Source organism: Gallinula chloropus, assembly GCF_964237585.1.
Source record: "Gallinula chloropus genome assembly, chromosome: 7".
NCBI classification, from domain to species: Eukaryota; Metazoa; Chordata; class Aves; order Gruiformes; family Rallidae; genus Gallinula; species Gallinula chloropus.
Genome location: NC_140092.1, coordinates 26,026,726 through 26,054,576, shown reverse-complemented (window position 1 = coordinate 26,054,576; position 27,851 = coordinate 26,026,726). Strand labels below are relative to the sequence as shown.

At 47.1% G+C, this 27,851-nt stretch overlaps 1 protein-coding gene across 2 annotated transcripts; it reads left to right on the top strand.

Moving 5' to 3' along the window:
* Window positions 1-14,002: 14,002 nt before the first annotated feature.
* Window positions 14,003-26,834, top strand: KLHL8 (kelch like family member 8; the record flags this gene model as incomplete). 2 transcript variants are annotated; one of them, XM_084266669.1, is made up of 9 exons in its annotated part: window positions 14,003-14,212; window positions 15,240-15,788; window positions 17,948-18,134; window positions 18,756-18,899; window positions 20,178-20,289; window positions 22,152-22,320; window positions 23,463-23,622; window positions 24,629-24,830; window positions 25,340-26,834. In XM_084266669.1, the coding sequence occupies 9 exons, from the start codon at window positions 14,003-14,005 to the stop codon at window positions 25,461-25,463; spliced, it is 1,857 nt and encodes a 618-aa protein (XP_084122795.1). In that variant the 3' UTR covers window positions 25,464-26,834. The 2 variants fall into 2 exon arrangements, with proteins under 2 accessions (XP_084122795.1, XP_084122796.1); XM_084266670.1 differs by lacking the exon at window positions 25,340-26,834 and having other exon boundaries at window positions 23,463-23,611; window positions 24,629-24,772.
* Window positions 26,835-27,851: the final 1,017 nt, after the last annotated feature.

Genomic DNA, 27,851 nt, shown 5'->3' with positions numbered 1-27,851 from the left:
GGTGTCTCTCAGCAGTGAAACTCATAACAGGAGGTGCATTTAAGGTGTAGTATTAAGTAACACCCTTTCCTTGTACCATTTCTCACATTGCTCATCTGCAATTCCCAGACACCTTTAAAACACCAAAGGGTGCAGTCTTTATCTACAGATTACTGGATGCTCTCCTGCATTTCCTGTCTGCTAGAGAATGTGATTTATTACATGAGAACACAGACCAAGTTGGACTATCACTCTCTTTATATTACAAGGAAAATAATCAAACCTAATTAAATTTCCAGAGTCTGTCTGCCTCAGTATTGAAGTTGCATCATGCTCCGATGGGACCCACCTGCTCCAGGAGGTTCAGCCCCCAAAGGTCTTTGGCCTGTGGTGCAGGAGAACAGCACCTTAGGAAATGGGTCAAAGACCTCTGCAGAGCACACAGTATCTTTCCACCCACGTGTGCAGCTCCTGCCTGGGCCAGGCACTTGCTGGCTCACAGCCACCTTGGGGAGGCCTGAACACGCTGCCACCTTTGGTACAGCTGCAGAGGGGTGGCTTCCAGCAGAATCCATCCCACTCACCTGAGCCCTCCGTGCTGTGTTCTGCCAGCTGTGGCCCTTCAGAAAAGGGAGAGCCCTCAACACCCAGCTCCGCCTGCTTTAGGCAGTGACAGGCAGATGGCTGTGCTGCCCAAGGCACCACTGCTCACTAAACCTGTGAAGTGGCACAAAAATGGTTTTGCTCATGTAACAGGAGGACATTGAGCTGGGGAACTTCTGCTTCACTGAGCAAGTGTCCTGTAGGGAAGAAAAGAAAAAGAGAAAAAACAAAAGAAGATGAGTGGAAATTTCAGGATTTGGGTCAAAAAGATAAAGGCCAGTTACCAGAGTCTTAGACATGGGTTGTATTTAAAACCAAGACTTTCCAAACCCAAAAATATTTGTGAGTAGCATGATTTGAATCCTGAAGGATAAGGGAGAGCAATTTGCATGCAGGTTCAGTGAATTATTTTGTAAAGTCTGTTTTACCTGCCTCGGAGGTATCCCCCAAATCTGAGACCAGTGACTTAATGTCTTCTGTTCTTTGTTTTGTGCTGCTTCTGCTTTTCTTTGCACTACATATTAAGCTCTTACTAAGAGGGCAGGCCTGTTACCGCGGAGCCACTTGCTCTTCTCCATCTTGTCAGAAAAAGCAGATGCCCAAGGAAGGATTTGAAAAGCAGCAACAGAACTCAGTCATCACACCTCCTGGGCTCCTCAGTTCCCTTCCTGGCCACAACAGACAACTGAAGCTGCTCCTGAGCACTGGTCATGACAGTGCTTGGCAGGAGCCTGTGCGAGTGAGCTTCATCCAGCCACCTCCAGCTGAGTCCCGCAGCTGAAGAATGGCACCTCCTGCTCTGGCTTGGGACCCCAAACAAGTACAGGGAGAGACTCTGGCCTTGTCTCTGCGTGGAGCTTGGAGTCAGTGCTTCTCTGCCCTCCTGCTGCCTCCTCAGCCACAGCACTGGCTGGAGCCCCATGCCAGGGAAATGACAGCAATGCTGAGCTGTGCAATTAGGCCCTGTACCCAACGCTGATGTGTTAATTAAGTACAGCATAAAGTTCCAAGAGAAGAGGAGGAAGTGCCTGGCTCTGAATCTCTCTGCTGGAGCCAACTCTGTGTCCCGCAGACAAGACAAGTAACAGTACAACTGAAGCACTGAGACATTGGCTCAAGGTCTGTGGAGCTCTGTGCCCATCTGTTCCACTGTCAGAAAGCACAGGAGTGCAAGGTGCCCGCACAGGGGCACTAGGCACACCCTGGGCTGCTGCAGCCAGCATGCAGATGCCACTGCTGGGACTGCCCTGCTGACAGAGGCTCTGCTCTCCAGTGCAGGATGCATGGAGGAGAGCTATTGGCATCACAAGCCCTATCGCTGTGTTTGTAAGCTCCATGGCCAGGCACCATGCTTATGCACTGTTTAGCAGTCATCCACGCTGTCAAATAGTTGGTGTGCTTCCTGGCATAGTTGTGGCCCATGGTCATCTCTGGCAGGACATGCTCCAGAATACGGTGGGGACAGGGCCTCTCTGTTACACAAGCATCCAAGAAAACCCTCCTGACAAGCCATGAGGTTTGGACTGCACCCCCTTGCTTTCTAAACTCCTTAGGAGTTAACGTGCAGCTGGATCCAGTCTTAGCCTCCAACTCTAAAGAAGAGTTTGGACCCTTGGTTCTGCCACAGAGTTGTTTTCTTTCAGCTCAAGCTGGGTGCCTCTGCAGAGGGACCCCCTCAGTTACTGTCCCGTGTCTTTTAAGGCCTCACAATCTATTGCACAAGCTGTTCATGTGCTCTACATGTCACATGCACCGACTTTTTGTCCAATCCAGCTGCTTTTTCTGTATGCAGTTTCATCATCCTCCTGTCTTATCTGTACCTGGGTCTCATCTGTCTTCTACTGACCCGCGATAAAAATGGTTTCTCTCCCTCTTTGAAGGTCTTTCCCTTGAATTGCAGGCTTGGTCCAGTTTATCTCAATGTGCACAAATCCCAGTGCTTTTCCTCCTTGACCAAGTAAAGGTTCAATTAACGTTCAGTTACAGTTTGCAGCCCAAGGCTTCCTCCAGTCACTCGTGAAATCCTTTATGATGTCAAGCAAAGCTACTCAAGTTGCAACTCAACCTAGTTTTAAGCTATCACACAATTAATTCTAATATTCTGTAAGCAAACTACTTTAATCCCTGACAGTCCCTGGGTACGGAGCTGCAGGGCAGGCAGTGTGGGTGAGACAATCTGTTTTGCAAGAGAAGTTGTTTACGGACACCGAAGCCTTTTGAGGACGCCATCCAAATCAACCCACAATGAAACAAAAGGGCAGCTGTAATTGTTTCCCTCAGACCAGTCAAGTTTGCATATCTGGTGAACAGAAATTTGAGAACTAGAGGAAAGAAAAACATTTAAAGACAATGTTTAATAGTCATAATTACTGTCTTCATGAGGATAGGTACAATTTTTAAGTGTCTAAGTGGTTTCAATTCATGTTGGTCACACTGAACGTTACTACATTTCTAATAGTATGGATTAAAGCCTAGTCTTTCTATTTAGCAAAGTCAGAGTACTTCTTCAGAGACTGGCTCTGCTGCATCTTCCCAATGTCCTTGAATCCTACTGAGAATGTTAAGAGAATCATCTCAAACTGTGTTACTTGTCACAAGCCTGGGCCACTTACAAGTGAAAACCACAGGTGTACAGTGTAGTGCCACTGTCTGCTAGGACTGAGGCCCCAGCCTTACAGTGTTTTAATGCTTACAGGTAATGCTGGTATGCATAAACACCCACGTGATTTTAGGCAGTGTTTCAGAACATGGATTTCCAAATGCCCAGAACTTCCTGAACCCAGCAGTTCAATGACAGGGTTTTGGTTTTGGTTTTCCTACTGATGCACTGTAATTAAGCACATGAAATCATTGGCTGTTTGGAGTGTTGTGAAACTGTTTGCAAAACTCAATTCTGAAGCAAATTTTTAGTACCCTAAATCTTTCAGATTCTTTCATTCTGCATCTCTATCAGGCCACACATTTTGCTCTTTTCCAAGCAGGTCTCTTGCTTTCTGTACATACCACAATTTCAACTCACCCCTAAGAGGACTGCAGTTCTACTGCAAAAACTATTAGAGTATGAATAAACTTACTGTTATCCAACCAGCCACGTGTTGCTTGGAGTAAACGTTCTAATTCAGACTATTTCTCCTCTGTGTTCTCAGGTTTTTCATGTTCACAGCTAGTAGCTGATAACTTCCCAAAACATCAAAGTGTTTTTCAAGAAACGTTCTTGCTGAGCAGATGCTGCAACTGGAAGATATGCTTGTTGCTCAAAAATAACCCAGTGACAATAGTGACTGTTTTTATTTACTTGCTTGACTGGGCACAGTTGGAAACTATTAGCTTGTTAAGATAAACCTGGATAGGAGGTGTATTAAAAATAGTAGAAAGATACATGGCAATAAAGGCCAGTGTTAGCTTAGCAACTATCCAGGCTTTAGTCTTTTGTTGTAGATTTTAATTATTTAAAATGATCATCGATCCTGCCATCAAACTTACAGTTCTGTAGACTCTACGTTGCCCAACTTGAGATACAGTCCAAAGCTTGGGAGTCTGAGGTTCCTTTCATTACTAAGAGGCATCAAGCAGCATAGCATACTCAGGCAAGTCTTTGGTGTTCTTAAACTTCTGTTGCAGAGCTAAGGAGACAGTGGAATAAACTTAAATGTAATCAGATTTCCATTTCCTAAAACATAATTCCCCACCAGTGCAATTTTATAAGTTTTAACTGCATTTTCTAAAGACATTTCCTGATTCTACAATTGCTAAGCCAACAAACCCTCATAGTTTTAAAGTCAAGTCTTTGAGAGAACCTAATTACATAAGTTATTTTATATTTGCTAACAGAACAGAGGAAAAGCATTTATCAGAACAGTCACAATGGATCGCCAGGAATCCAACCTCAAAGTGTCTCTTCATACAGGAAAAGGTAACCTCTTTCTGCCATCAGAGATTATACATCACACATGTAAATCACTGCTTGCAAGGACTTACTAGATACATGTATCCGAGGGCAGGAGGGGAGAGCTGTGCCAAAACTCCCCACGACAGCAAGCCTAAACAATGGCATCTTTGTGGGTTGAAGGCTTGATCAAACTATTACTGAAATCAATGGGAGCCTTTTTGTCGATTTCCAGGGGCGTTGGAGGAGATCCACAATAGGTTACAGGCAGTACCGCTAACTCCCAACCAGAAATAAGCACACAAAGGCGTTAGTTTCTCATTTAGAATAGCGGTCTGCCCACCGATTCCTCCTACGCCTTGACAGAGCAGAGCAACAAGCCTGTTCCAACCCTGGTGCTTGTCTCAGCAAGCTGAGAGGTAAGATTTCCTACAGGATTTTAAGCATCAAAGCTTTCCTCTTGCAAAGTACCATTCTGGGGAAGTAAAGCAGCTGCCAGGCTGGACATCGTGGGCATATGATGCAGAAACTGTGAGGTCAATAAAGAATAAAAGTGTTCACTACACTAAAAAGGAAGGAGAAAAGTGCAAAACACAAAGCTCTGACAAACTTGTTCCCATCAGCTGTGTGCCTGTGGTTCCTGAGACCTGCTGGGAAGTCCTTCTAAACCCTCTCAGCAAGAGGTCTGTCTGATCACAGCCTTCTGGAAACTGCTCATGGCCAGCAGCGTATCTGCCACATACATATAGGTTAGTACCCTTCAAACACGTGGGTGGATTTAGGGACGATTGCTTGGGGATTTTATATTCAGAAAAAACAGCCACCGAGACACTGCTGAATTGGAGTTTTCGGAGATGTATTTATGCAAAACCTAAAATGTTTTGGGTCGATGAAAAACTAGTGCTTGCACAATGGGCAGTTCAGCACATCACACAATCATTTCAGCTATTTGCTGCTGGATTTCCAGCACCTCTGACCTCTGTGAAATACAGAGTGAGGAATAACAACCCAAACCCATTGAGTAGTTATATTTTAGATAACAATGATTATCCTTATTTTCCCCACAGACAGAGTTCTGGTTCCTTCTCAAAGAGGCCAGCACAAATAGCAGTATTATTTAGTTGTGCATTTCTTCTTAAACATAGTGTCTGTGCTCTCTGTGTGGAATTGTAAGCCTCCAGCCACTTGTTCTTAGATAAGCCTGGATTTATAAAACGCCTTCCTGCTTTTCAGCAGGACTGTGTTGTATTCAGGAAAAAAGGAAATCCTAGAATTATTGCACATATCTATAGAGGTGAACTTGGCATGCAGCGTGAGAGACCAGCTTTCAACTCCACAGTATGTTACTGGAAAAACTATTGAGGCATTCATCTGTGGGGCTGGAGGCAGAGGGCATTTTCAGTGGGTGAGCTGCGCTTGCTTTTGTGCAAGGCAGTTATTTATGAATACTCCATACTTCCCAGGGCATGTATTACTTTAACAAGGTCTTTCTTTGATTCTAACAGCCTGTAAAACACTCCTAGCCAACTCTTTTCAAGTTCTCAAATCAAGCTTTAAGCAAAACAGGACTAAGACTTACTGCTCCACAGGCAGAGAGAGGCTCTGTAACTGAGAGTGAAACAAACCTGAGGGAAAGTGTGCAATGAGAAAACACATTCCTGCACTTAAGGCAGCGTATGGCAGCACTGTGCAAGACATATATATACATACATGCACACACGTGTGTGTCTATGTATGTTACAGGCCAGAGTCAGTGAACACATGGGGCGGAAGGAGCTGGTACAGCCTTTTCTTCTCTCTCTGAACCCATGGGGAGCAGTTCCTCAAAAATCTGAAACAGGACCACTCTGATCTGTAATATCTAGGCAATTGCTCTTAGTCAGATTTTAGGGGGACAGGGTGATGGTATTTCATACAATCACATCGTGGTTTGGAAGGGACCTCAAAGCCCATCTAGTTCCATCCCCTGCCATGGGCAGGGACACCCTCACTAGTCCAGGGTTCCCAAAACTCCATCCAACCTGGCCTTGAACACTTGTTGACGAGGGGCAGCCACGTGCAAGGGTTTTGCTGCTGTGAAATGGAGTGGAAGAAGAAAGAAGGCAAGCCTCACAGTAAGAAGGGGAATGTACACCCCTTTGCTATTTAACAGTGGGCCAGCAGCAGAGTTTATTTAAACCAGATTATGGTGGCTGCACAAAGCAGCTTCTGAGGCTCTAGGGGCAGGCTTTGATGCAGGGTTGCTGATGTGAGTTGCTCTGCCCAAGCTTTGCTTCATCTCCTCGGACAGAACCACAGAGGTCTGCAAGAGTTGATGGCTGTGTGGAACAGCTAATCCTCCTGCGCCAGCTCCACTCATTTACCAAGTAGCATACAGGAATAGTTACTCTTCTTGCTGTAGCGGGTCTCTTTACTTTGACTATTCCCTTTCCATTAGAGAGTGGTTTCTGTGAAAAATGTATTTTCTAGGCCAATTAAAAAAAATTACACCCCCCCTCCCCCCCCCAAATTTGCACAAGTGCTACTGGAGCAGCTTTTTTTGCAGGGCCAGGGCAACAGGGAAGGCTTGCATAAGTCAGTGACTAGAGGAAGACTAGGGAAAATGTCATCTCTCTCAGGAAGGAAATGAGACATTTGATCACAGGCCACTTGATAAGTAAGGAATGGGCTGGATGGCAGCATTCATTGTTGTCAACGGCTTAATGTCCAAGAGGAGACCAGTGACAAGTGGCATTCCTCAGGGGTTGGTATTGGTATGGCAGAGGGTTGGAACTAGATGGGCTTGGAGGTCCTTTCCAACCCAAACCAGCGTGTGACCCTGCAAACACTTCCTTTTTGCCTGTTTCTAAAGAGGCAGCCATGGAAGTACAGCTGCTGCAGCGCTCTTGCAGCACCTAACTCCCGCCCTGTCAGGTAGAGCATGTATCCAGCGAAACGCCAGGTTTTAAAAAAAAATACGTGATGTATCAGCGCAGACATAGGACAAACCCTTCCTCTGGGTACCGGGGCTCTGGGCTTGGAGGCGGCGGCTCCCCGCCGGTGCCCAGCCGCAGGAGCACTGAGGCGAGGAGACTTCCCTGCGCGGGAAGGGTAACGGCCGCCCGGCGCGCGCCCTCGCCGCCTCACGAAGCGGCGGCTGCGGCCCCAACCACCGCCGCGCGCCGCCCCTCCCCAGCCTGGCGCATGCGCGCCGGCCTCCCCCAGCTCTGCCCCGCGTCTCGCTCGTCCCGGCTGGCCGGCTGGCTGGCTCCCCGCCGGACCACGGCTCCCCGCCGCGGCGGCAGCAGCGCAGGTGAGCGGAGGGGGCGCCGGGAGGGAACCGGATCTCTCGTTTCAGTCGGCGGGGCCGCCTCTCCCTTCCTCCCGCTCCCCAGCCCGTCCCTTCCCTTCCCTCCCCCGCCCTGCTCGCCGCCCCCCGTCCCCGGTCAGGGCCCACCGCTGCCGCCACGGTGGGCTGCCCCCGCTTTTATGTAACTCGCTCCCCTCAGGTGTCGCGGGTAGCGGGCCTGCGCGCCTTGGCGCGGCCGGTCGGGATGGGTTTTCCCTCTTCGCAGCCGCCCCCGTCCGCCTTCTCAACGCGGCGCCAGCCGGAGGGTAGGACGGCCCGGCCCCCGCTCCTGAGAGCCGCGGGGGGATGGTCACGGGGCCCGGCTGCCGTTCTTTGCGAGCGGTTATTGCCGCCGCCCGCTTCAGAGATCCAAACCGAGCGCGGGCTGCGTGTGAACCGACCCGGAGCTGGTGCAGATCACCCCGTGAAAGGGCACGCGGGGAAGGGGTGTGTGGGGGGGGCAGGGTGCCAGGGTGGCCTCTCAGCATCAGAGGAGACGGTATCCGGTTCTTTGGGAGGCACCCCCAGCTCCCTGCGCCCACCGAGCTCTCGTTTGCCCTACGATTAGGAGCACAGAAGCACACGCAGACTGAACTGCGAGCCTGTGCGTTTCGAGGTGCTGAATGTAATTCGCTACACACAGGCCACAGTCCAAGAAACGACTGCCCTGGTCATCTTACTACTGACATCTTGCAATAGATAACAAGTAAAGTCACTTCAGTGACCCCAAACCAAATATTTCCCGCTTTAAAAACCAGCAAAAAAATTACCTGGTGCTGCATCAGAGAGCCTCAGGGATTCACAGCCCCTCCTACCTTTTTTTTCAAACAGGTGAGAATTTCAAATGGTCTAACTCCCCCAGTGCTTTATATTGCCTGCTTGAGTTTTCTTCCTGCTTTGATAGGTTCCACCTTACCATCACCTCTCAAGCCTGTTGATTATGTGCTGCTGGGAAATGTCAATCAATCAAGCTCTTACCCAGAAAGGGTGAGGAGATAGTTCACAAACCAAATAGTGTCTCCTAGTTCATAGATGTGTGTTTCCTCCTTTGCCTAGTCATTGCATTGTGTTCTGCAGTAGTAAAGCTCTAAAACCCAGAAATCTCAGACTTTCTGTGCCTGTTGCACACACTTCTAGAAGTATAATCAAGAAACCATTCACACCTGTGTGACAATAGGGAAATACCACAGCAGGTAAAATAGCTTATTAAACATTAACAAGCTAAAACCACAGAAGGAGTGTCATGGTTTTGATTGCTTGTAATGGAGAGTAAGCAGCAAAAGGCTCTTTTTACCACCTTCTTTAAACAATTGGGTCTGAGGGTTTTGAGTGAGTTTGAGTTGATTCCCCTGTCATCATCCCTCTCTGAACTCTTGTACCATGCAAGAAGTGTGTCAGCTTTGTAATGTGCTGCTATTCTCTCTGTAGTTTCCGTGCAGCATGTGATAAGCTGTGTGCTCATGGCCTGGTTTATTTGATAATCTGTTAGTGAGATGTCAAGTAGGATGGCCTCTAGTTTTCTAGTTGGCCGTTTATTTGATAAAAGCAAGTTTAATTAGTGTGGACATAAGAGGACACAATGGTTGGGTAATTACTGCCAGTAATATGATGCAAGGCAGCATAGTGTCACGTTAGGCAGTGTCCTAGTTCTTCCTCAGCTGGCTTCACCAAACAGATTTCGTAATAATAATTTCCTGCATCAATAGTTGCAGCTTCTTGAGTTGTGAAACCCTTTTATCTTGTTATTACCTCTGCCCCCTCCTGATTTCAAACAGATTTTGAAGGGGCCTTGAGGCTCTGGAACTAAAGGAAAGATGATACTGCTTTATGGTTTGAGCCACTGAGTGTTACCGGGAGGCTGCAGCCTTAGTGGATCTCTACTTCGGATGAGAGAATGTGATGATGGTTGACAACTAAGGCATGGAGCCCTGACAGGATGGGGCTGGGGCATGTATGGGAAGTGGTGTTTGGCCACAGCTGTGGGATGTTCTGGTGCCTTGCTTTACACATCCAGGACTGGACTAAACACTGCCGTGGAGACCATTAAACTATTGTTATTTTTAATCAAGTCCATCAGAGACGGTAATAGTGCCTCTCCTTGGTAAGGGCCTTGTGAATGTCAGGTGCTACTTAAGGTTTTTATTACATATCCATCAACACTTCACTTTGGTCACAACAACCCCAGGCAATGCTACAGGCCTGGGCCAGGGTGACTGGAAAGCTGTACAGAGGAAAAGGATCTGGGGGTGTTTGTTGACACTCACCTGAACATGAGCCAGCAGTGTGCCCAGGTGGCCAAGAAGGCCAACAGCATCCTGGCTTGTATCAGGAATGGTGTAGTCAATAGGACCAGGGATGTGATCATCCCCTGTACTCAGCTCTGGTGAGGCTGCACCTCCAATACTGGGTTCAGTTTCGGGCCCCTCACTCCAAGAAAGACATCGAGGTTCTAGAGTGTGTCCAGAGAAGGGCAACCAGGCTGGGGAAGGGGCTGGAACACAAGTCTGATGGGGAGCAGCTGAGGGAACTGGGGCTGTTCAGCCTGGAGAAGAGTGGGCTCAGGGGGAGACCTTATCGTGCTCTGCATCTCCCTGAAGGGAGGTTGTGGTGAGCTGGGGCTCAGCCTCTTCTCACAGATACCCAGCGACAGGACAAGAGGGGATGGCTGCAAGTTGTGCCAGGGCAGGTTCAGGGTAGAAATGAGGAGAAACTTCTTCTCAGCAAGAGCGGTTGGGCATTGGAACGGGTAAATCATGGTGTATTGGGTTGGGTGGTTGGTTTTGATGATGCAAAATTGGACAACAGTGTCAGCCTGTCACCCCGTAAATCCCAGAGGACAGTTGTCCTTTCTGGTGTTCGTTGAAATTGGGTTTAAACCTCAGGAGAACTTTGTTGAACATAATGATACATTGGATCGAAGGAAGCAGGGAAGAAGCTGTCTCAAAACAGAATTCAAGGATTGCCAGGCAGAATTATTTCAAAAATGGGATTTTATCTGACTCTGCATTTCATGCTGTACAAAACACCTTAACTGTCATTTTTCTGTCACATTTTTTTCCAAGAAAGAATGGCCCTTGTTCATAGTTTGTGTGTCTACAGCACTGCTGGGGTTTTAGTTAGAGAAGCAGATGAAAGATGGTGCAGAGTGTACCCATTTCCCCCTTTTCTGAGCTGCCTGTGATACAAGTAACACAAAACAGTCACACACCTCATTTTTTTGCTACAAAGAAGCTTTGAAATACTGAGAGGATCTAGAAATTTTCCATTAGTCTTGTCTAAGAATCTTGTCAATGAATTTCTGCCAAAGGAGCCCTGATAGTTTTGCACAAGCTAAACCAACAAGTTACAGGTGTGGTTTCTGGGTGTTTAGTTTCTGGAGTATTCTTTTCAGTTAAATTACCTTTCTGCTGCAAAGCACGTTAGGCTTAGGCTTGTGATACAGTGTATAACTTGAACTGCCCTGTGTTTTCCAACCATGGGCATCTGAGCGGGTTTGCATGAAGCTTCCATTACTCCCTTAGTGAAATTGGTGAATGGAGAAAGGGAGAGCACTGAGGTTTTTCTACACTATTTTGCCCCCCTTATGTTCCTTTTTGGGGACACAGCTGTAACCAGACCGAATGGAGAACAGCTGCTTGTGGAGTCCCTGCCAAAGCTGCTGCTTGGCTGCAGTTTGCACTGCAGCAGCTTCCTGCCCTTCCCACTTCTCTCCTCCTGCCTCTTAGTTCTGCCAAGCTGCTCTCTTTTCAGACTTTCTTAGTGCAACACAGAACAACAGCTAGGCTTGTTCTGTTCACTAGATTAAGCTGGAGAAGATCCTGTCACTGCATATGCTCATCTAATCTTGTCAGCAGCAGCGCCAGCATATAATAACCCACAGAGACTCATCAAGCTCTGTATTAGACAACTTAGTTTTACACAGCCACATGTACAAACTTGTATATATTTATATTCTCACAGCCTGTTTGTACTCCAGACCCTTCCAGAACCTCACAGGGCTACAAACTTTATTTACAGAGGGCAAATTTCTTGTCTCTTTCAATTAAAAGGGCCTTTTGTTTCCTGAGTGAGTCTAACCGCCTTTCTCTGCCCAGATCCTGACATCCATCTTGTGGGTAGGTAACCAAAATTACATACAGGACTGAAGCTGGTGAAACTTCACCTGTAGCTTCATTTCCAGCTTCAGGTCTGCTGCTCATTAGGAGCACTGGATTTATGGGTATGATAATACCTCTCAACTGAACACTGCCTGTTTGCAGTTACAGTGGAAGTTTTGGTTTTGTTTCTGTTCAGTATCACTGAAGTGCCTTCCTCCCTTGTGCCAGGAAAGAACAAGGACAATCCCCTCTTTCTGGGGCACTGTGTCCCAAGGTACCTGACAGGAGGAGGAGGCCATGTACTCCAGCGTCGAGATTGGCTTGTCAGCCAGGATTCCTGGGGAAAATAGTGATGTTGATTTATGTTCTACCACTGTCTAATGTCTTCCATTTCCTTTTCAAGGTGTTTTTACTTCTACTGGACATAAGTACTCTACGTGACTTGAGGAATTTGACATTTAATTCAGTTTCAGATTTAGCTAGAATGTCTGCATCAAAATCACTTCACTTTAGGATAACGTGCTTGTGTGCTGACCTCCATCCCTGCTTGCTTTTCTAAGTGAGGAATAGCTTGGAGGGGATCCTGGGTCTTTTTCCTGGGGATCAGAACATGAGTCCCTGGGGTCTGGGAACAGCAGACATCATCAATATTTCTAACTCTTAAACTTGAACACAAAGATTGCTGACCTTTTCTTGGCAAACAGTGGTGAGCTACAAACAATGTGTGGTTTGTTGTTTTTATTCAGACAGCTATTCCTACATGGAAAGTGTCAAACAGTTGTCTACAAGGAATAACAGATGATGTTATGAATGAGGCATTTCCTTTAGTTTCCTTAGTCAGTCACTTTCCATGATGGTCACTTACACTCTTGTGTGTGGGATCTCTGATTTGTCTTTCAACCTTGGGAAAACTGTGATATCAGTATAGCTAAGATTCCTTTAGTCTAAGCTGTGTAAATCTTATGATAGTCTGAAATAGAAGGTAGCAAACATGAACAAATTTTTGCATGCTTTAATATCAATCTGTTTGACTAATAAGGTTGCTAGATAAAAGGAAATAATTTTCATTCCAAGAATTTTCTTTAAGTGTAAATGATTGTTCTCTGGTTCCATAGAACTTTTAGTATTTTGCTTGCACATCTACATAAACACACAAACCATTTAAGGTTTGCTTTAGCTTTTGAAGAGACCTGGGAAAGCTGAGTAATAAGTATGTACAGAATACCCATCAGAGTCAGATCAATAGTCTCTGTGACAGCAGTGATGAGAGACGCTGTTTGGGGACCAAAGAAGCACAGCTGCCTGTGGGCTGTGTCCTTTCTACCTAATGTCTCTCATCTGCTTTGTGTGTGTGTGTTTCAAACAGGAAGATGAACAGAACTTACCTGCTCGGAAGGCCAATGGGATCCTGGGCTCCATCAGCAGAGGGGTGGCAGCAGGGACAGGGAGGGGATTGTCCCCCTCTGCTCTGCCCTCGTGGTGCCCCAGCTGGAGTCCTGTGTCCAGAGCTGGGGCCCCCAGTGCAAGAAAGATGTGGGGCTGTTGGAGAGGGGTCAGAGGAGCCATGGAGATGCTCAGAGGGCTGGAGCAGCTCCCCTATGGAGAGAGGCTGAGGGAGCTGGGCTGGTTCAGCCTGGAGAAGAGAAGGCTGTGGGGGGACCTCATTGCAGCCTTCCCATCCCTGAAGGGAGCAGAGAGACAGGAGGGGAATCAACTTTTTAAAAGGGCAGACAGTGGCAGGACATGTGGGAATGGATTAAAGCTAAAGGAAGGAAGGTTTAAATTGGATATAAGGAGGAAGTTTTTTACAGAGAGTGGTGAGGTGCTGGAACAGGCTGCCCAGAGAGGTGGTGGGTGCCCTGTCCCTGGGGGTGTTCAAGGCCAGGTTGGATGGGGCCCTGGGCAGCCTTGTGTAGCTCCAGGCGTGGAGGTTGGTGTCCCTGCCTGTGGCAGGGGGTTGGAGCTCTGTGCTCCTTGGGGTCCCTTCCAACCCAAACCAGTCTGTGATTCTATGATTCTATGATTTTAGGACTTGACTCCTCCTGATGGGCTGGATTTTCTCTTGGCAGGAGTTTCTAAAGATTCATGCAGTGAAAGAAGAAACAGCCAATGGCTTCAGAATCCATGGTCCCAGAGCAGACAAAACAACATCTGGTAAAGGGAAAAAGGCAGCGACAGCAGCAGCAGCAAACTCGATCTTCCAACAGTGACGGTGAAGATGACGTCTTTGTATTTGAAGCAAACGAGGCTTGGAAGGATTTTCACAGCTCCCTTCTTCACTTCTTTGAAGCTGGAGAGCTCTGCGATGTTACACTGAAGGTGATATTGTCACACATCCATTGCACTTAACAGCTATGAATAAGTGGTGGTGGAGGTGGCTGTGATTTTGGGCAGGGGTATGGAAGCCGTGGAGTAACTGTTGGATCTGAGTCATCTCTAGATATGCTCATGGGTTGTTTTGTTCTTATTTTGGAAGTTTCCAAATGAAATGTAAATAACTTAAGATGTTGACAGTCTGAGAGAGGAATACATGACTTTGACCTTGCCTGACTTGCCTTCTAAACAAGTTCCCACAGTTGATCAGTACTTCACTGTGTCATTTCAGCTCCTTGTAGCCTCTTTGATCTCACATTCTTTCATCCCTCATTTTATCTCTATTTTGCATTCTCTGTTGCTCTGCTGGATTTTTCTTGGCAAACAGGATTTCTAGAACAAATCTCACTTCCAGGATTGTCAAAAAATAAAAGAGGAAGAAAACCCCAACCCACCCTAGACAACTACCTTCTACAGCTGATCAAAGAGTAAAGGAGGAGGAGGAATATTAAACTGGCTGTCACCAGGCACTGAGCAGGCACTAGATGCAGCAGTGAATGTGTCCAGTGGCTCATAACAGTTGAATTAACCAAATAACAGTACTGAAGCTGCTCCAGGCAACACAAAAGCCATGAAACAGAACTTGCCTGAGATCATCAGATCTTTTTAGATGTGCCATTTTAAAAAAGCGTTTTGAAGGTGGTTCATGTCACAACTCTTCATAACCTTCCTTCTCCCTCTTCCTGATCTCATCCTCACCTTTCTCCTTTCCCACCCACCCTTACAAAAAAGGCATAAAGTCTTGTTTTATAAATGTAGTTACACTCCTGCTAGGGAAACTTGGCTTGGAACGTAGACTGCACTGTGGCTGCAGTTTAACTTTCCCTCAGTGAGGCCTACAGTAATGTTCATCCATATTATTTCTGTGGAGCTGCTTTGGTAGTTTAAGAGTTGGCTTAACTACCCTTTCATAGCCCAAACTGATGTTCCAGTAAAAGATTGGGGTCTTTTTGTTCTTTTTTTTGTTTTCCAGGTTGGTTCAAAGCTTATCTCCTGCCACAAACTGGTGCTAGCTTGTGTTATACCCTACTTCAGAGCCATGTTTCTTTCAGAAATGGCTGAAGCCAAGCAGTCGTTGATCGAGATCAGGGACTTTGACGGCGACGCGATAGAAGACCTGGTGAGGTTCGTGTACTCCTCCCGCCTAACCCTGACGGTGGATAACGTCCAGCCTCTCTTGTACGCTGCCTGCATTCTTCAGGTGGAACTGGTGGCAAAGGCATGCTGTGAATACATGAAGCTGCACTTCCACCCCTCCAACTGCCTGGCAGTCAGGGCGTTTGCAGAGAGTCACAACCGCATCGACTTGATGGACATGGCTGATCAGTACGCCTGCGAACACTTTGCAGAAGTGGTGGAGTGCGAAGACTTTGTGAGTGTGTCACCACAGCACCTCCACAAGCTCCTGTCCTCCAGTGACCTGAATATTGAAAACGAAAAGCAAGTCTACAATGCTGCTATCAAGTGGCTGCTGGCCAATCCACAGCATCACGCTACGTGGCTGGATGAAATACTTGCTCAGGTAGGGCAGCCCGAGGCGCCGGATGACTGTCCCGTCGCTGGTTTCGTTGTATAATCGACTGTTTGTACTTGGGTAGATCTCCAGACGAAAAGTGTTCTTAGCAGATGGTACCTCATTTGGTATTCACAGCTGTGCCTTGACAGCGGCAGCAGGTTAGATCTTTTGAATTCTCTGATTCTGTGAATATCAGGAAGAAGTTGTCTTCTCCAGTTTCTGTAGAGAGAGGAGTACTCACTGTGCTCATGGCTGGAGCACCAGCAGAAAGCTGCATGTGTGTTAGAACTGAAACTTCTTAGATAGTGCAGGACAATGCCATGTCTTCACTTGGTTTGATACTGCTACAACCTGAAACGCTCGCTTCAGTTGCAGGTAAGTATTTGTACTTAAAAAAGGAGAGCAAAGCTGTTGAGGGTTTTATATGTGGCTAGGAAAGTTAGCACTGTAACAGAGATGTGTCACATCAAGGTGTGCTCCTTCTGCAATGTTTGTGTATTTAATTAACAAAAGATCAAGATGCCTTAGCCCCACAAGCAGGCTAGGAAACATACACTAGATCCTTTAATGCTTACCACACTAGTAGTGCTGGTTGCCTGTAGGATCCAGGGAAGTTTGGAGTTTAATCATCTGGACTTAGGTCAAGTGCATTGCTTCTGAGAGAAACACATACAGGTACCAGAGGTCACTCACCTGAACTTAAACACCCATCGGACCTCTTGTCAGAGCATTAGGTAGTTACTCAAGCTCCATATGTGCTGGTTATGGGATATTTGAGATGTTTATGGAGAACCTGTGCTGAGGAGGTGGTGGGTATGTGCCAGGCACTGCGAAATGTCCTGTGTATATAGCAGGTGGGGTCACTTGTGCTGTTTCAGTTGGCACTGACCTCCAAGGTGAATATTTTGCACTGGGCAGCCAGTTGTATCATGTGAGTAACTGAGGTCTGCTAACATGCTGCTATCTTTGTCTTCATGAATCATTCTTCATGTTTCCTGGTAAAAGATCACAAGTGCTTATTAACTGTCTTCTGAAAACCTTCAGTTATGTCTAGAGAAGTGTGAGGGGTTTGTTACAGAAAAAACATTTATGGGAAATATAATTTGATTGTGTAAAAAAATTATTTAAACTGACTTTTATTGTCCAGTTGTGCTTGAGATGAGATTAACAGCTTTATTCACAGAATCCGAAGTCTAGAATGAAGCAATGAAAGGCTACCCCCTTGCCTGTACATAAGGGTTATTTGCCAGGGTAGATGGAGCTATCCGTTGAGTTGGACATTAATGCTAGCAGAAAACATCACTGGGCTTTCTCTATGGTTATTATCCACATCATAATTAGCCTTATGGGTTTTGCTGTTGTAATGAGGTTCTGAATTTGTCAGCCTCAAGTTCTTCTGGTATCACTAAACTCATGAGTAGCATAGGCTATGGCGATACTTCTGACCAGCCTCAAATAAGCTGGGCCAAAGTAAAGGGAGAGGTGGGGCTGAAAGCTGGGGGTAAGGAAGAGCTGGTAGAGACACTGGACTTCCCCATCACCATTGGTGCTGGGCTAACTGGGAGCTGCTTGTAAGCGTTGACTCCAACCCTTAGGAAGGATTTGGAGAAAGAAACAGTTTGCTCTCAACCTTTATTTTCTTTCTATTTTTTTTCAAGTAAATCCTCTCCTCTGTCAAGCTCAGACTGTAGAAGGGTGTGACAGCACTACCTATACCTCCTTAATAGACTCCTAGTTCATGATGACAGTTTCCTTTTTGACTTGCCATCCAAAGCAAAGGAACTATTCCAGCAAAAGCCCTCCTACACTGGCATAGCAAAGAGCTGAAAATAAACACCCTCAGCACACTCACCTGACACAGGCTCTCCTGGCCAAGTCACAGGCAGGCTCAGCTGCACCATAGGCAGCAGCACTTTCTCCTCTGCCCAGCCTGGGCTAAGCAACAGTTCTTCACTGCAAATGGTCCTACAAACATATGTCACTAAAAAGAACTGTTCATACTGCTGTTATGTGGGCAAAAAATAGCATGAAAGCAGCTCTTTTTAGGGAAGAGTGTGGGGCTGGCAGCTTGCTCAGCAGCTGCCATCTGTTCTGTGTGCGTCACTGTGCATGGTGAGACTCGAGTCAGTCCAGCCAGTTACTCCAACTGTCTTCATTCCTGTCAGGTACGGCTGCCTCTCTTGCCCGTTTGTTTCCTTATGGGTGTTGTGGCAAAGGAAGAGATTGTCAAGCAGAATCTAAAATGTAGGGATTTGCTGGATGAAGCCCGAAACTACCACCTTCACCTGAGCAGCAGGGCAGTGCCAGACTTTGAGTACTCCATTCGCACAACACCAAGGAAGCAGACTGCTGGTAATTAAATGTGTGTCTGATTACCCAGTAGGGAGTGGTGTGGAGAACTGGCAGCACTAGATAGCTTGGTATAAATGGTTGTTAATGACTTAATGCAAACTTGGGAAAGCCATTGTGTACCTTTGTAATTAGGTAATGTGCTGCATTTTCCTATGGCAGAACTTAGAGCAGTCGTTTTCTTTCTTTAAAGCATTATTTATTTATCCTGATCTGCACTGAAGCTAGCACTGTTAAGTGTTATGAGCAGGCAGTATGCTCAAATCTCTGCTGAAAATGGTGGACACTTTTTGGTGCATGAGGGTTGACCTGCCTTTAAAACTCTTTGTCCTCAGTGAATGAGGACATCTTAGACTGCAAATCCTAATTTTTAACATTTAACAATCTGTAAAACTCCCTAAGCAGAATCACAAAAAGCTAGTTTAAAGTATGCATTGTTTTTGCAAGAACATAGCTAATTGCCATAGCAGCATGCCAAGCAAAGGCCAAAATCCAGCATCCAGTTACACAGGGCAATGACATATGACTTCTCCTGAGCTACGTAATTTTCAGTTCATTGTGCTATACAACTTTATCCCCCCATCTTCCTGCCAGCTCTCTGGAAACCTGTTTTGTCTTCCTCAGGTGTGCTGTTCTGTGTCGGTGGTAGAGGTGGATCAGGTGACCCATTCCGCAGCATCGAGTGTTACTCTATCAGCAAGAACGACTGGTTCTTTGGCCCTGAGATGAACAGCAGGAGAAGGCACGTGGGGGTGATCTCCGTGGGAGGTCAGTAACCCTATTCATGCAACCCCATTCAGAAGGCACTTGTTTGCTCCTTTGGCTGGAATTGGTACTTTAGTGAAATAAATCCATCTTGCAGTGGCTTAACTGTTGGATACTTTTCGGTTTAGTAAAGCTTCTGCCCCCATGCAGAGGTGGGGGTTGGTTCTGGAACCATCTGTGAGTGTGCTTACTGAAAAGACATTACTGTGAACTGAATTGTTCAGCCTGGAGAAGGCTCTAGGGAGACCTTATTCATAGAATCACAGACTGGTCTGGGTTGGAAGGGACCCCAAGGATCACAGAGCTCCAACCCCCTGCCACAGGCAGGGCCACCAACCTCCAGGCCTGGAGCTACACAAGGCTGCCCAGAGGGCTCGTAGGAATGATGGGGACACACTTTTTAGTAGAGCCTGTTGCAACTGGACTGGGGTGATGGTTTTAAACTAAAAAATGGTATATTCAGTTGAGATATATATATTGTTACAATGAGGGTGGTGAACACTGGCACAAATTGCCCAGAGAGGTGGTAGATGTCCCAGGCCTGGAAACATTCACGACCAGGTTGGACACAGCTCTAACAACCTGATCTAGGTGAAGATGTCCCTGCTTATTGCAGGGGGGTTGGACTAGATGGCCTTTAAATATCCCTTCCAACCCAAACCATTCTGGGATTCTATGAACTGTATAGAGCTTCTTGCCTTAGTAGGTGATTTAATTCTTTTAAATTAATTTATAAAGAAATTCTTACATACAACAGTCACCCAGAATTTGCTAGTAGTCATACAGCTCCTTTCATACTTCAGTCTGCACAAGCAAGCCACTAAGACTATTAACTCTTCCAAGAGCAGAACTACATTTAATTTTAGGTGTCCATCTTCCAAAACCAGGTCCATGCAAGTCCAGAGCAGCTTAGCACCTGTGATACAACTTCTCCTCATACTCAGTAGCCCCTGTGTTACTGCAGGAGAAGGGAGATCTTTTTCTTCCCTGTAGAAAATCTGGAGAGAATGATACCAAAGTCCAAAACTCACCTGACCTACAGCACTCAAGTTATGAGATGATTTTCTTTCTGTCTATATATCAAGCTTTTATATAAAACCCCACGTTAGAACAGCTCTCTGGTTGAGTACAGCATATAAAAATACTACTTAGTAAAATCCTTGTATTGAAAACTTTACCTTTATTTGAGCTTTTTGTCTCTACATAGGCAGGGATATTACATAAATGAAATGGAAATGTTCCCAAGCAATCTCTGTGCTGAAAGAGGTGTGTATTTTTCAGGTAAAGTCTATGCAGTAGGTGGGCATGATGGAAATGAGCACTTAGGAAGCATGGAAGTATTTGATCCTCTCACAAACAAGTGGATGATGAAGGCATCAATGAACACAAAGAGGTATGTGTCCTGTGATCCAAAATGTGAGTCTTAGTCTGTGATACATCATCTCTTGCTGATGCTGAGAAACATCATGCCTCTCATGCCTTTATGCAGGTTTCCAAACACTGCTGGGTCTAGGATTATATTTTTTCCTATTTCTGGGGCATGATGCTGTGAAACACTTTGATTTACTAGCTGCAAAGGAAACAGATCTGCACCACAGCATTGTATACTTCATATATTTGGATAAATACAAGGTTGTGTGTAACACACTGTAAGAATCTGAATGCAGAACTGCATAAAGTCTCTCTCTAGGGAGAGGCCCTGGCTGGTAACTTGGTGGCATTTACACTTTGGCTTTGTCACTCTTAGCCCCTCACTTCACACATACTCCAAGTCAGGCTTGATGGGGCTCTGAGAAACCTGCTGTAGTGAAGGTGTCCCTGCTCACTGCAGGGGGTTGGACTAGATGGCCTCTAAAGGTCCCTTCCAACCTAACCCAGTCTGTGAGTCTATGATTCTATGATTCAGGAGCTCTTCTACTCCAGCTGTGCTTACATCAGGGTATCAAGGGCTTTTCTGCTATACCTGATACATAACTTGAAACTGATTCAGTGGTTCTGTGGATTTTTTTGCTCTTTTTAAGAAGGAGCAAGATAACTGTCAGCAGAACATGCTCAGTGAAATATTTTATGTCCAGGAGACCAACAGCTGTCTGTGGTTTTGCCACAAAAGACCAGAAACATTAAGACACTGAAAGTCAGATTGAGGATTTCTCTTGCCTTTTGACATTTAAGATTCTTTTAAGGAGCTGCTGGACTGAGATCTGTAATTTGTTGTTTCTACTGTCATTTAAATCAACCTTCTTGATTTTACATTCCAGTAAATGGAAGGACTAAAATACAGAGTATAATAGTAGGAGTAAAATACAGAGTATGTCTTAAGTCCTAAAACTATCTGTACCTGTGAACTAATCAAAGTAGCAACTCAGACTCCAAGAAGCATTTTCTTGCTCCTCTCCCTCCTTCCCGCATACCCCAGGGAGTGGCATATTCTTAGGCCCAGAATGTTCTCAGTGAAATGGTCAATCGCTGGCTCAGGGTCTAAAGCAGAAACTTCATGCTTGCATTCTAGGGCATGCTTTTCATTTTGTACTACTGATTGTACTCCCATAGAGGTAGGTTGGGTAGAAAAAAAACCCCTCTGACAACTATTTTTAACACAGAGTGAATAGAAAATAAAACAATGGAAGAAATTGCAATTAAATCCTGAATTCAGTCATCTACTGTCCAGCACAAGTTTGCTTTTAAATATGTATTCCTATCACCCTGAAAAAACAAATAATTCCCAAATTGTAGCAGCAGCTCTACCAAAAAAGTTAACACCAGGTTTTCAACAGGGTTTGGTTCTCCAGATTGAGTAACATGAGACAGGAGGTATAAAATTCAGCACCAAGATAAGAGAAATTCAAATAACTGAGACAATCTCATATATCCAAACATGGCAGGAGAGGGCTTGGGCCTTAGGTGACGTTGTCAACGCAGTATTCCATGCCTCCCTGCCTTTATATGGGTTTTTATTTCCTTTAAATGGGAGCTCTGTCTTTTTGCAGTCTAAAAATATCCCAGCTCCAACAGTCCTGTTCATGGATCACACAACAATGGATGGGGCCCTGGGCGGTTTTTAACATACAGACGACGTGCTGCAAGGCTGACACAGGTGTGCCAGCCACTGACACCAGTCATTGTTCATTATTATTATTATTATACTATTTACATTTTTCATGACTTTTTCCCAGATCCAGTCAGGTAACACTGCACCTTCCAATTCCCTTTCCATAAGGATTTACACTGAGGTATTGATCCTGTGGCTTTTCTCAGGAGAGGAATCGCTCTGGCCTCCCTGGGTGGCCCCATTTACGCCATAGGAGGGTTGGATGACAACACCTGCTTCAGCGATGTGGAGCGATACGACATCGACTCTGACCAGTGGAGTGCGGTCGCCCCGATGAACACGCCCCGGGGAGGAGTTGGCTCTGTAGCACTTGTGGTAAGTGACTGGTTCCTCCTGGGTTGAGGCCAGCTGAGGAACTGGTGTTCAAGGCCAGGTTGGATGGGGCCCTGGGCAACCTTGTGCAGCTCCAGGCCTGGAGGTTGGTGTCCCTGCCTGTGTCAGGGGGTTGGAGCTCTGTGATCCTTGGGGTCCCTTCCAACCCAGACTAGTCTGGGATTCTGTGACCCACTTTTCAAACCTGCCTGTACAAGGCAGAACATGAGATCTTTAAATAAAATGCAGCTGGTAGGTCTGAGCACCTCCAGCCATCAAAATCCTATGGAACTGTGCAAGAGGGGAGGATATTTAGAATCCCAGAATCCCCTGAGCAGGAGTGACCCCTCAGGCCCCTCAGTCCCACTCCTGGCTCCACACAGCCCAGCCCAGGCAGCGCAGGGCACTGAGCGCAGTGGCCAGACGCTTCTTGCCCTCAGCCCAGCTCGGGGCTGGGACCCCTTCCCTGGGGAGCCTGTGCCAGCGCCCGACCCCCCTCTCAGCACAGAACCTCTTCCTGACACCCAGCCTGACCCTCCCCTGGCAGCTTCACGCCGTCCCCTCGGGTTCCAGCCCTGGGCCCCAAAGAGAGGAGAGAGATCGGCGCTGCCCCTTCGCTCCCCTCGGCAGGAAGCCACAGACCGGGGTGAGGCCTCCCCGCAGCCTCCTCTTCAGGCTGGACAACCCCAGGGCCTTCAGCCTCTCCTTGGGAGCCTTCCCCTCCAGACCCTTCCCCATCCTCGCTGCCCTCCTCTGGACACTCTCCAGTAGTTTTGTCTCCCTCTTGTCCTGAGGTGCCCAAACCTGCCCCCAGGACTGGAGGGGAGTATCAGGTTTATGCTCCTATCAGATGGAGCTGCACTCCCCATGTGACCAGTATCTGAGCTACCCGGGTATGTACCAGGACCCTTCTAATAGCATCAGGCCCATGCTGCATGTCTCATGTGGAAGACTCGGGTTGCTGTGTTTAAAGGCACTTACCACCTCTGTACTTTAACCCCCCATTGCCGTGTGTACCCTGAAAATTATCTGCAGCACTGTGTAACTTTTTCACTTCTTTAATTGGATAACAGCATCTTTGGATGCTTAGGAACCGCTGAGTAAATCCACAGACATTACAAATAAGCTGCACAACTCTCTTGCAGAACCACGTTTATGCTGTAGGTGGCAATGACGGTGTAGCCTCTCTCTCCAGCGTGGAGAAATACGATCCCCATTTGGACAAGTGGATAGAGGTGAAAGAGATGGGTCAGCGCAGAGCTGGCAACGGCGTCAGCGAGCTCCATGGCTGCTTGTACGTTGTGGGTGAGTAGGGCTGTGGCATTCAGCAGTGCTGTCTCTGCCAACTGCTGGCATTTGTGGAAGAGGCTGTTGTTGCTGGAGGAACTGGAGAACACATAGACCCGACCTGCACTTTGTGTTCTGGGGCAAAGAAGGGAAGTGAGCACAACCAGGGCAGGCTTAAATGAACGTCTTAGAGGGGGAATAAAAAGCAGTTCCTGAGGCACGTTTCTGGAGGGCTCCCTTGTTGAGGACAGTATGTCTCTACACAAAGTCCTCTCAAGCTTCACTAACCTTGGGTTTCCTTTTAGGAAAGTGATGCTTAAGCTCACACACTTCTAAAGCACTCCAGTTCTATTCTGAGTGTATGCAACAGCAGCTTTTTCACAGGGTGGTTAAATGTATTCCACAGCCTGTCTCTCTAAGCCTAACATGTTCTGCCCTACCTTCCTGAGGGAGGAAGAGGCCAGGCAGCTACGTTGCCATGGGAGATGCAGAGCTCTGCCTTGTGTCTTATAATTGAGTAAACAAGTTTTGAGTGAAATTCTTCTCTGATGGCTGCCCCAGTGAGGGGAATGCATCACCTGAGGATTTTTTTTTTTCCTACTCAAGTTTTCAGCAATGGTGTAATTTGAAAACACTCCTGTTTTCAGTAGAATCTCCTGAGGTGGAAGGGACCTGTAAGGATCAAAGATCAGGACCATCCTTTTACCAGTCTTAGGGGTATTTTTTTCTATTCCAAATTAGAAGTTTTTTCATTTATACCTATGTGCAAGATGAATTCAAAAAGAAAAAGACCAGAAATATCTCTCCTTGCAACTTAAGTAGGAAAAACCCCAACCCTGTCACTCTTGGTGATGCTTGTATGGTGAAAGCTGTTAGATTAATTTTTGGGAACTGGTAAAATTAAAGTAAAGAAATAGAGCTGGACACGAGCCCGTTGAGTACTAAGAACAGGCTGATGATGCTTACTGCTGGTGATACCCAGGCCTGAAGTGGCTATAAACTGATAGAGTGATGATGTCTGCAGGTGGCTTTGATGACAACTCCCCGCTGAGCTCGGTGGAGCGGTTCGACCCGCGCAGTAACAGGTGGGAGTACGTGGCGGAGCTCACGACGCCGCGGGGCGGCGTTGGCATCGCCACGCTGATGGGGAAGATCTTCGCCGTCGGAGGGCACAACGGCAACGCCTACCTGAACACGGTGGAAGCCTTTGATCCTGTCTTGAACAGGTAACTGAAACTATTGTTTGGCTGAGTGAGCCAGTGAAATCTGTGTGTATGAGGACAGTGTGCAGCAGGAGCCTTGGTCTGTTGCTTCCTGGCAATAACTAGTAGCCATGCCCAGCAGTGCAGGAGCGCTGCTGCCTGTGCCATGTAGCTCTTGTAGATGTTTAAGCACCTCTTCCTTCCCCCCATCCCATTCTGGGGCAAGGAAAGAAAGTGAGCACAACCAGGGAACACAACCTCCCCCTTGCCCCAAAATGGGATGGGGAGGGGGAAGAGGTGCTTAAATATCTACAAGAACACATAGGCATGTGTCCTCCTCCCTTCACTCAGAAAGACTAAGTTCTTCTGGTTGTTTCAAAGCTGGTTTTGCACTAAATTTACCAGAGAAATAATAAGAATAGACTATCAGAGTGGGGTTTTTTTGGTGCAACAGAATTTCAGATGCAGAAAAAACCCCTATTTTCAAGGACAGGAACTTACTTTCCTATTTTTCCCTCTGCCATCCCCTTTAGGTGGGAACTGGTGGGCTCAGTGTCACACTGCAGGGCAGGGGCAGGCGTGGCTGTGTGCTCTTGTCTCAGCAGCCAGATCCGGGACGTGGGCCAAGGATCCAGCAACGTTGTTGACTGCATGTGAGCTCTGCTGCCTCCTCCTGAATTCCAGAGGAATGAGAGCAGGGAGGCACCGCAGAGCTTTTTAAACACCATGTTTTGTATGGTAGGTTAAGAAATAAAACCAATGTTATTTTTCCTTGTGAAAATGTTAACTTCTGCAACTGTACAGCTTTTGGTGGGTTTCTATCAATAGTGATGCAGAAAAACCTGTGAAAACATGGAATAAAAGTGTGACTCAGGGGAGAAAAACCTGCCCAGAGCTGCAATCATCCCATTTTTGAGAAGCTGTAATTTCAGAATCATTTGAGGCAGCTGCTGCCAGGACTCACTGAGCTGTACATCAGGCATGGGGCAAGGAGAGAGCAGCAGTTAGTACTGCTGGAGCTTTACCCAGCAGCCCTGATGCTTGCTTTCTGGAGGACTTGAGTGCCATTTCATGTAACTTATTTTCAGAAGTGTAGTCTTCAACATTTCCTAACTGTACACACAAAGTGTCTCGAGTTTTAGAAGGTAAAGAACTCCCTGTTGCACACTAAGGTCACTGGAGCAGAGAAGTTCACTGCCCACCTCCTAAGCCACTGTGGGCAGCAGTGGGAATTCAGGTACTCAGTCTGGTTTCCAGAGTACTGTCTCCATCTCATATGTCTGTTAGAAAGCTGGAAAGGTTCTTGACCTGAGTTTAGCCACTGGACTACTGGAATTCTCAAATCATCAGTAAAGTTTCTAGCAACTACCCCCAAAAGGCAAGGTTCTGTTGGGAGGTCATTCCTGAAGTAACCAGTGTAACTCTGTCCTCCTCCTGAGGTGACAGTGTGTGAAAACGTAGGCTTCACTGGCTTTGTAGGACATGGAAACACACTGTAGAAGTTTGGGGATTCTCTAAAGGCACCTCTGGGAGAGGACACGTCCACTTCCCGTGTCCAGTAGCGATGCTGGGGTAAGCGTAGCAGTACTGTCCCTTCTGAGATAGGTAAGCCAGGAAGAACCTGCCTCAAACCAGGTCAATGGCTGAACCCTTACAGAAACCAAAGAGAACCATCAACAGAAAGAACTGGAAACAAACCAGAACCTACATCAGCAACTGAAGTAGGACCCTGGCAGTGCTGTGTACAAAGGCAAAGTGTCACACAGTCTCAAACCTGAATTCTGAGTCAAGTCCAGCTGGAAAGACTGCAGCTCCCTCTTCCTGCATCACCTTGAACAGACCAACAGCTGACAATCCTGTGTGACCAAAGTTTCACCTTGCCAGGCTGTTCCAAGGGACTGGGGACAGCAGCCAACTTCTCGGAGCCCACGGCACGTGTGTGTTCTGCTGCTGGGTGCCCACTGGTGCCACCCAGGGCGGAGGGACCGGTACTGTAATTAATGAACCGCTGCAATAAAGGATTTGTACTTCAAAGCTGCATGTGTGTGGTGTGGCTGGAGCAGGCTGCTGGGGGAGACCTTCCAGCGTAGGGTTTCTGCTTCTGCTGAGTGTAATGCTCAACAGGGAGCCTTCTTCAGTAGAGGAGATATAGAATGTGTAGGATTGGGAGGGACCCTCCAAGGCCAGCTAGTCCCACCCTGCAGTGAGCAGGGACATCTTCACTAGAGCAGGTTGCTCAGACCCCCATCGAGCCTGACCTTGAATGTCTCCAGGGATGAGGCTGCCACCACCTCTCTGGGCAACCTGGGCCAGTGATCCATCACCCCGAGAGTGAAGAACTTTTTTCCAAATATCCAACCTAAATCTCCCCTTTTCCAGTTTAAAACCAACACCCCTTGTTCTATTGCTCCATGCCCTTTGGAACAGTTCTTCCCCAGAGGTACCTTTCAGGGAGTGGAAGGCTGCTAAAAGGTCACCCCGGAGCCTTCTCTTCTCCAGGCTGAGCCACCCCCAACTCTCCCAGCCTGGCTTCACAGGAGAGCTGCTCTAGCCCTTGGATCATTTTTGCAGCCTCCTCTGGACCTGCTTCAAGAGGTCCATGTCCTTGTGCTGAGGGCTCCAGAGCTGGACACATCAAAGTGTCCAGCCCCAAAGCACAGGATTTCCTGGCAACAAACCATGGTGAGGTACCTGCACTAACGCTGCTGGGGTTTGACACCAGCAAACTCCCTTGTCTTCTTCCAGCACTGGTGACGTGATGATGACACAGAAAGCCACCCAACCCGAAGCAACCACGTCCTCCCTGGTTCCTGGGGCGAGGCAGCCCTCCAGCAGTAGCAGGCCCCCAACTCCCTCTGCAGCTCTGCAGTTAAAGCTGAACCCAAGTCGTGACAGCACGTTCCAGGTCATGCAATCCCCACCTCTGAACACAAGGCACGACACATCCCAGGCGTGGAAATGGTGCTGCTTCTGCTCAGGATGGCTCTCCTGCACCTACAAGCCTTGACCTCACCCATCAACGTGGTGACCAGGACATCCTTTAGC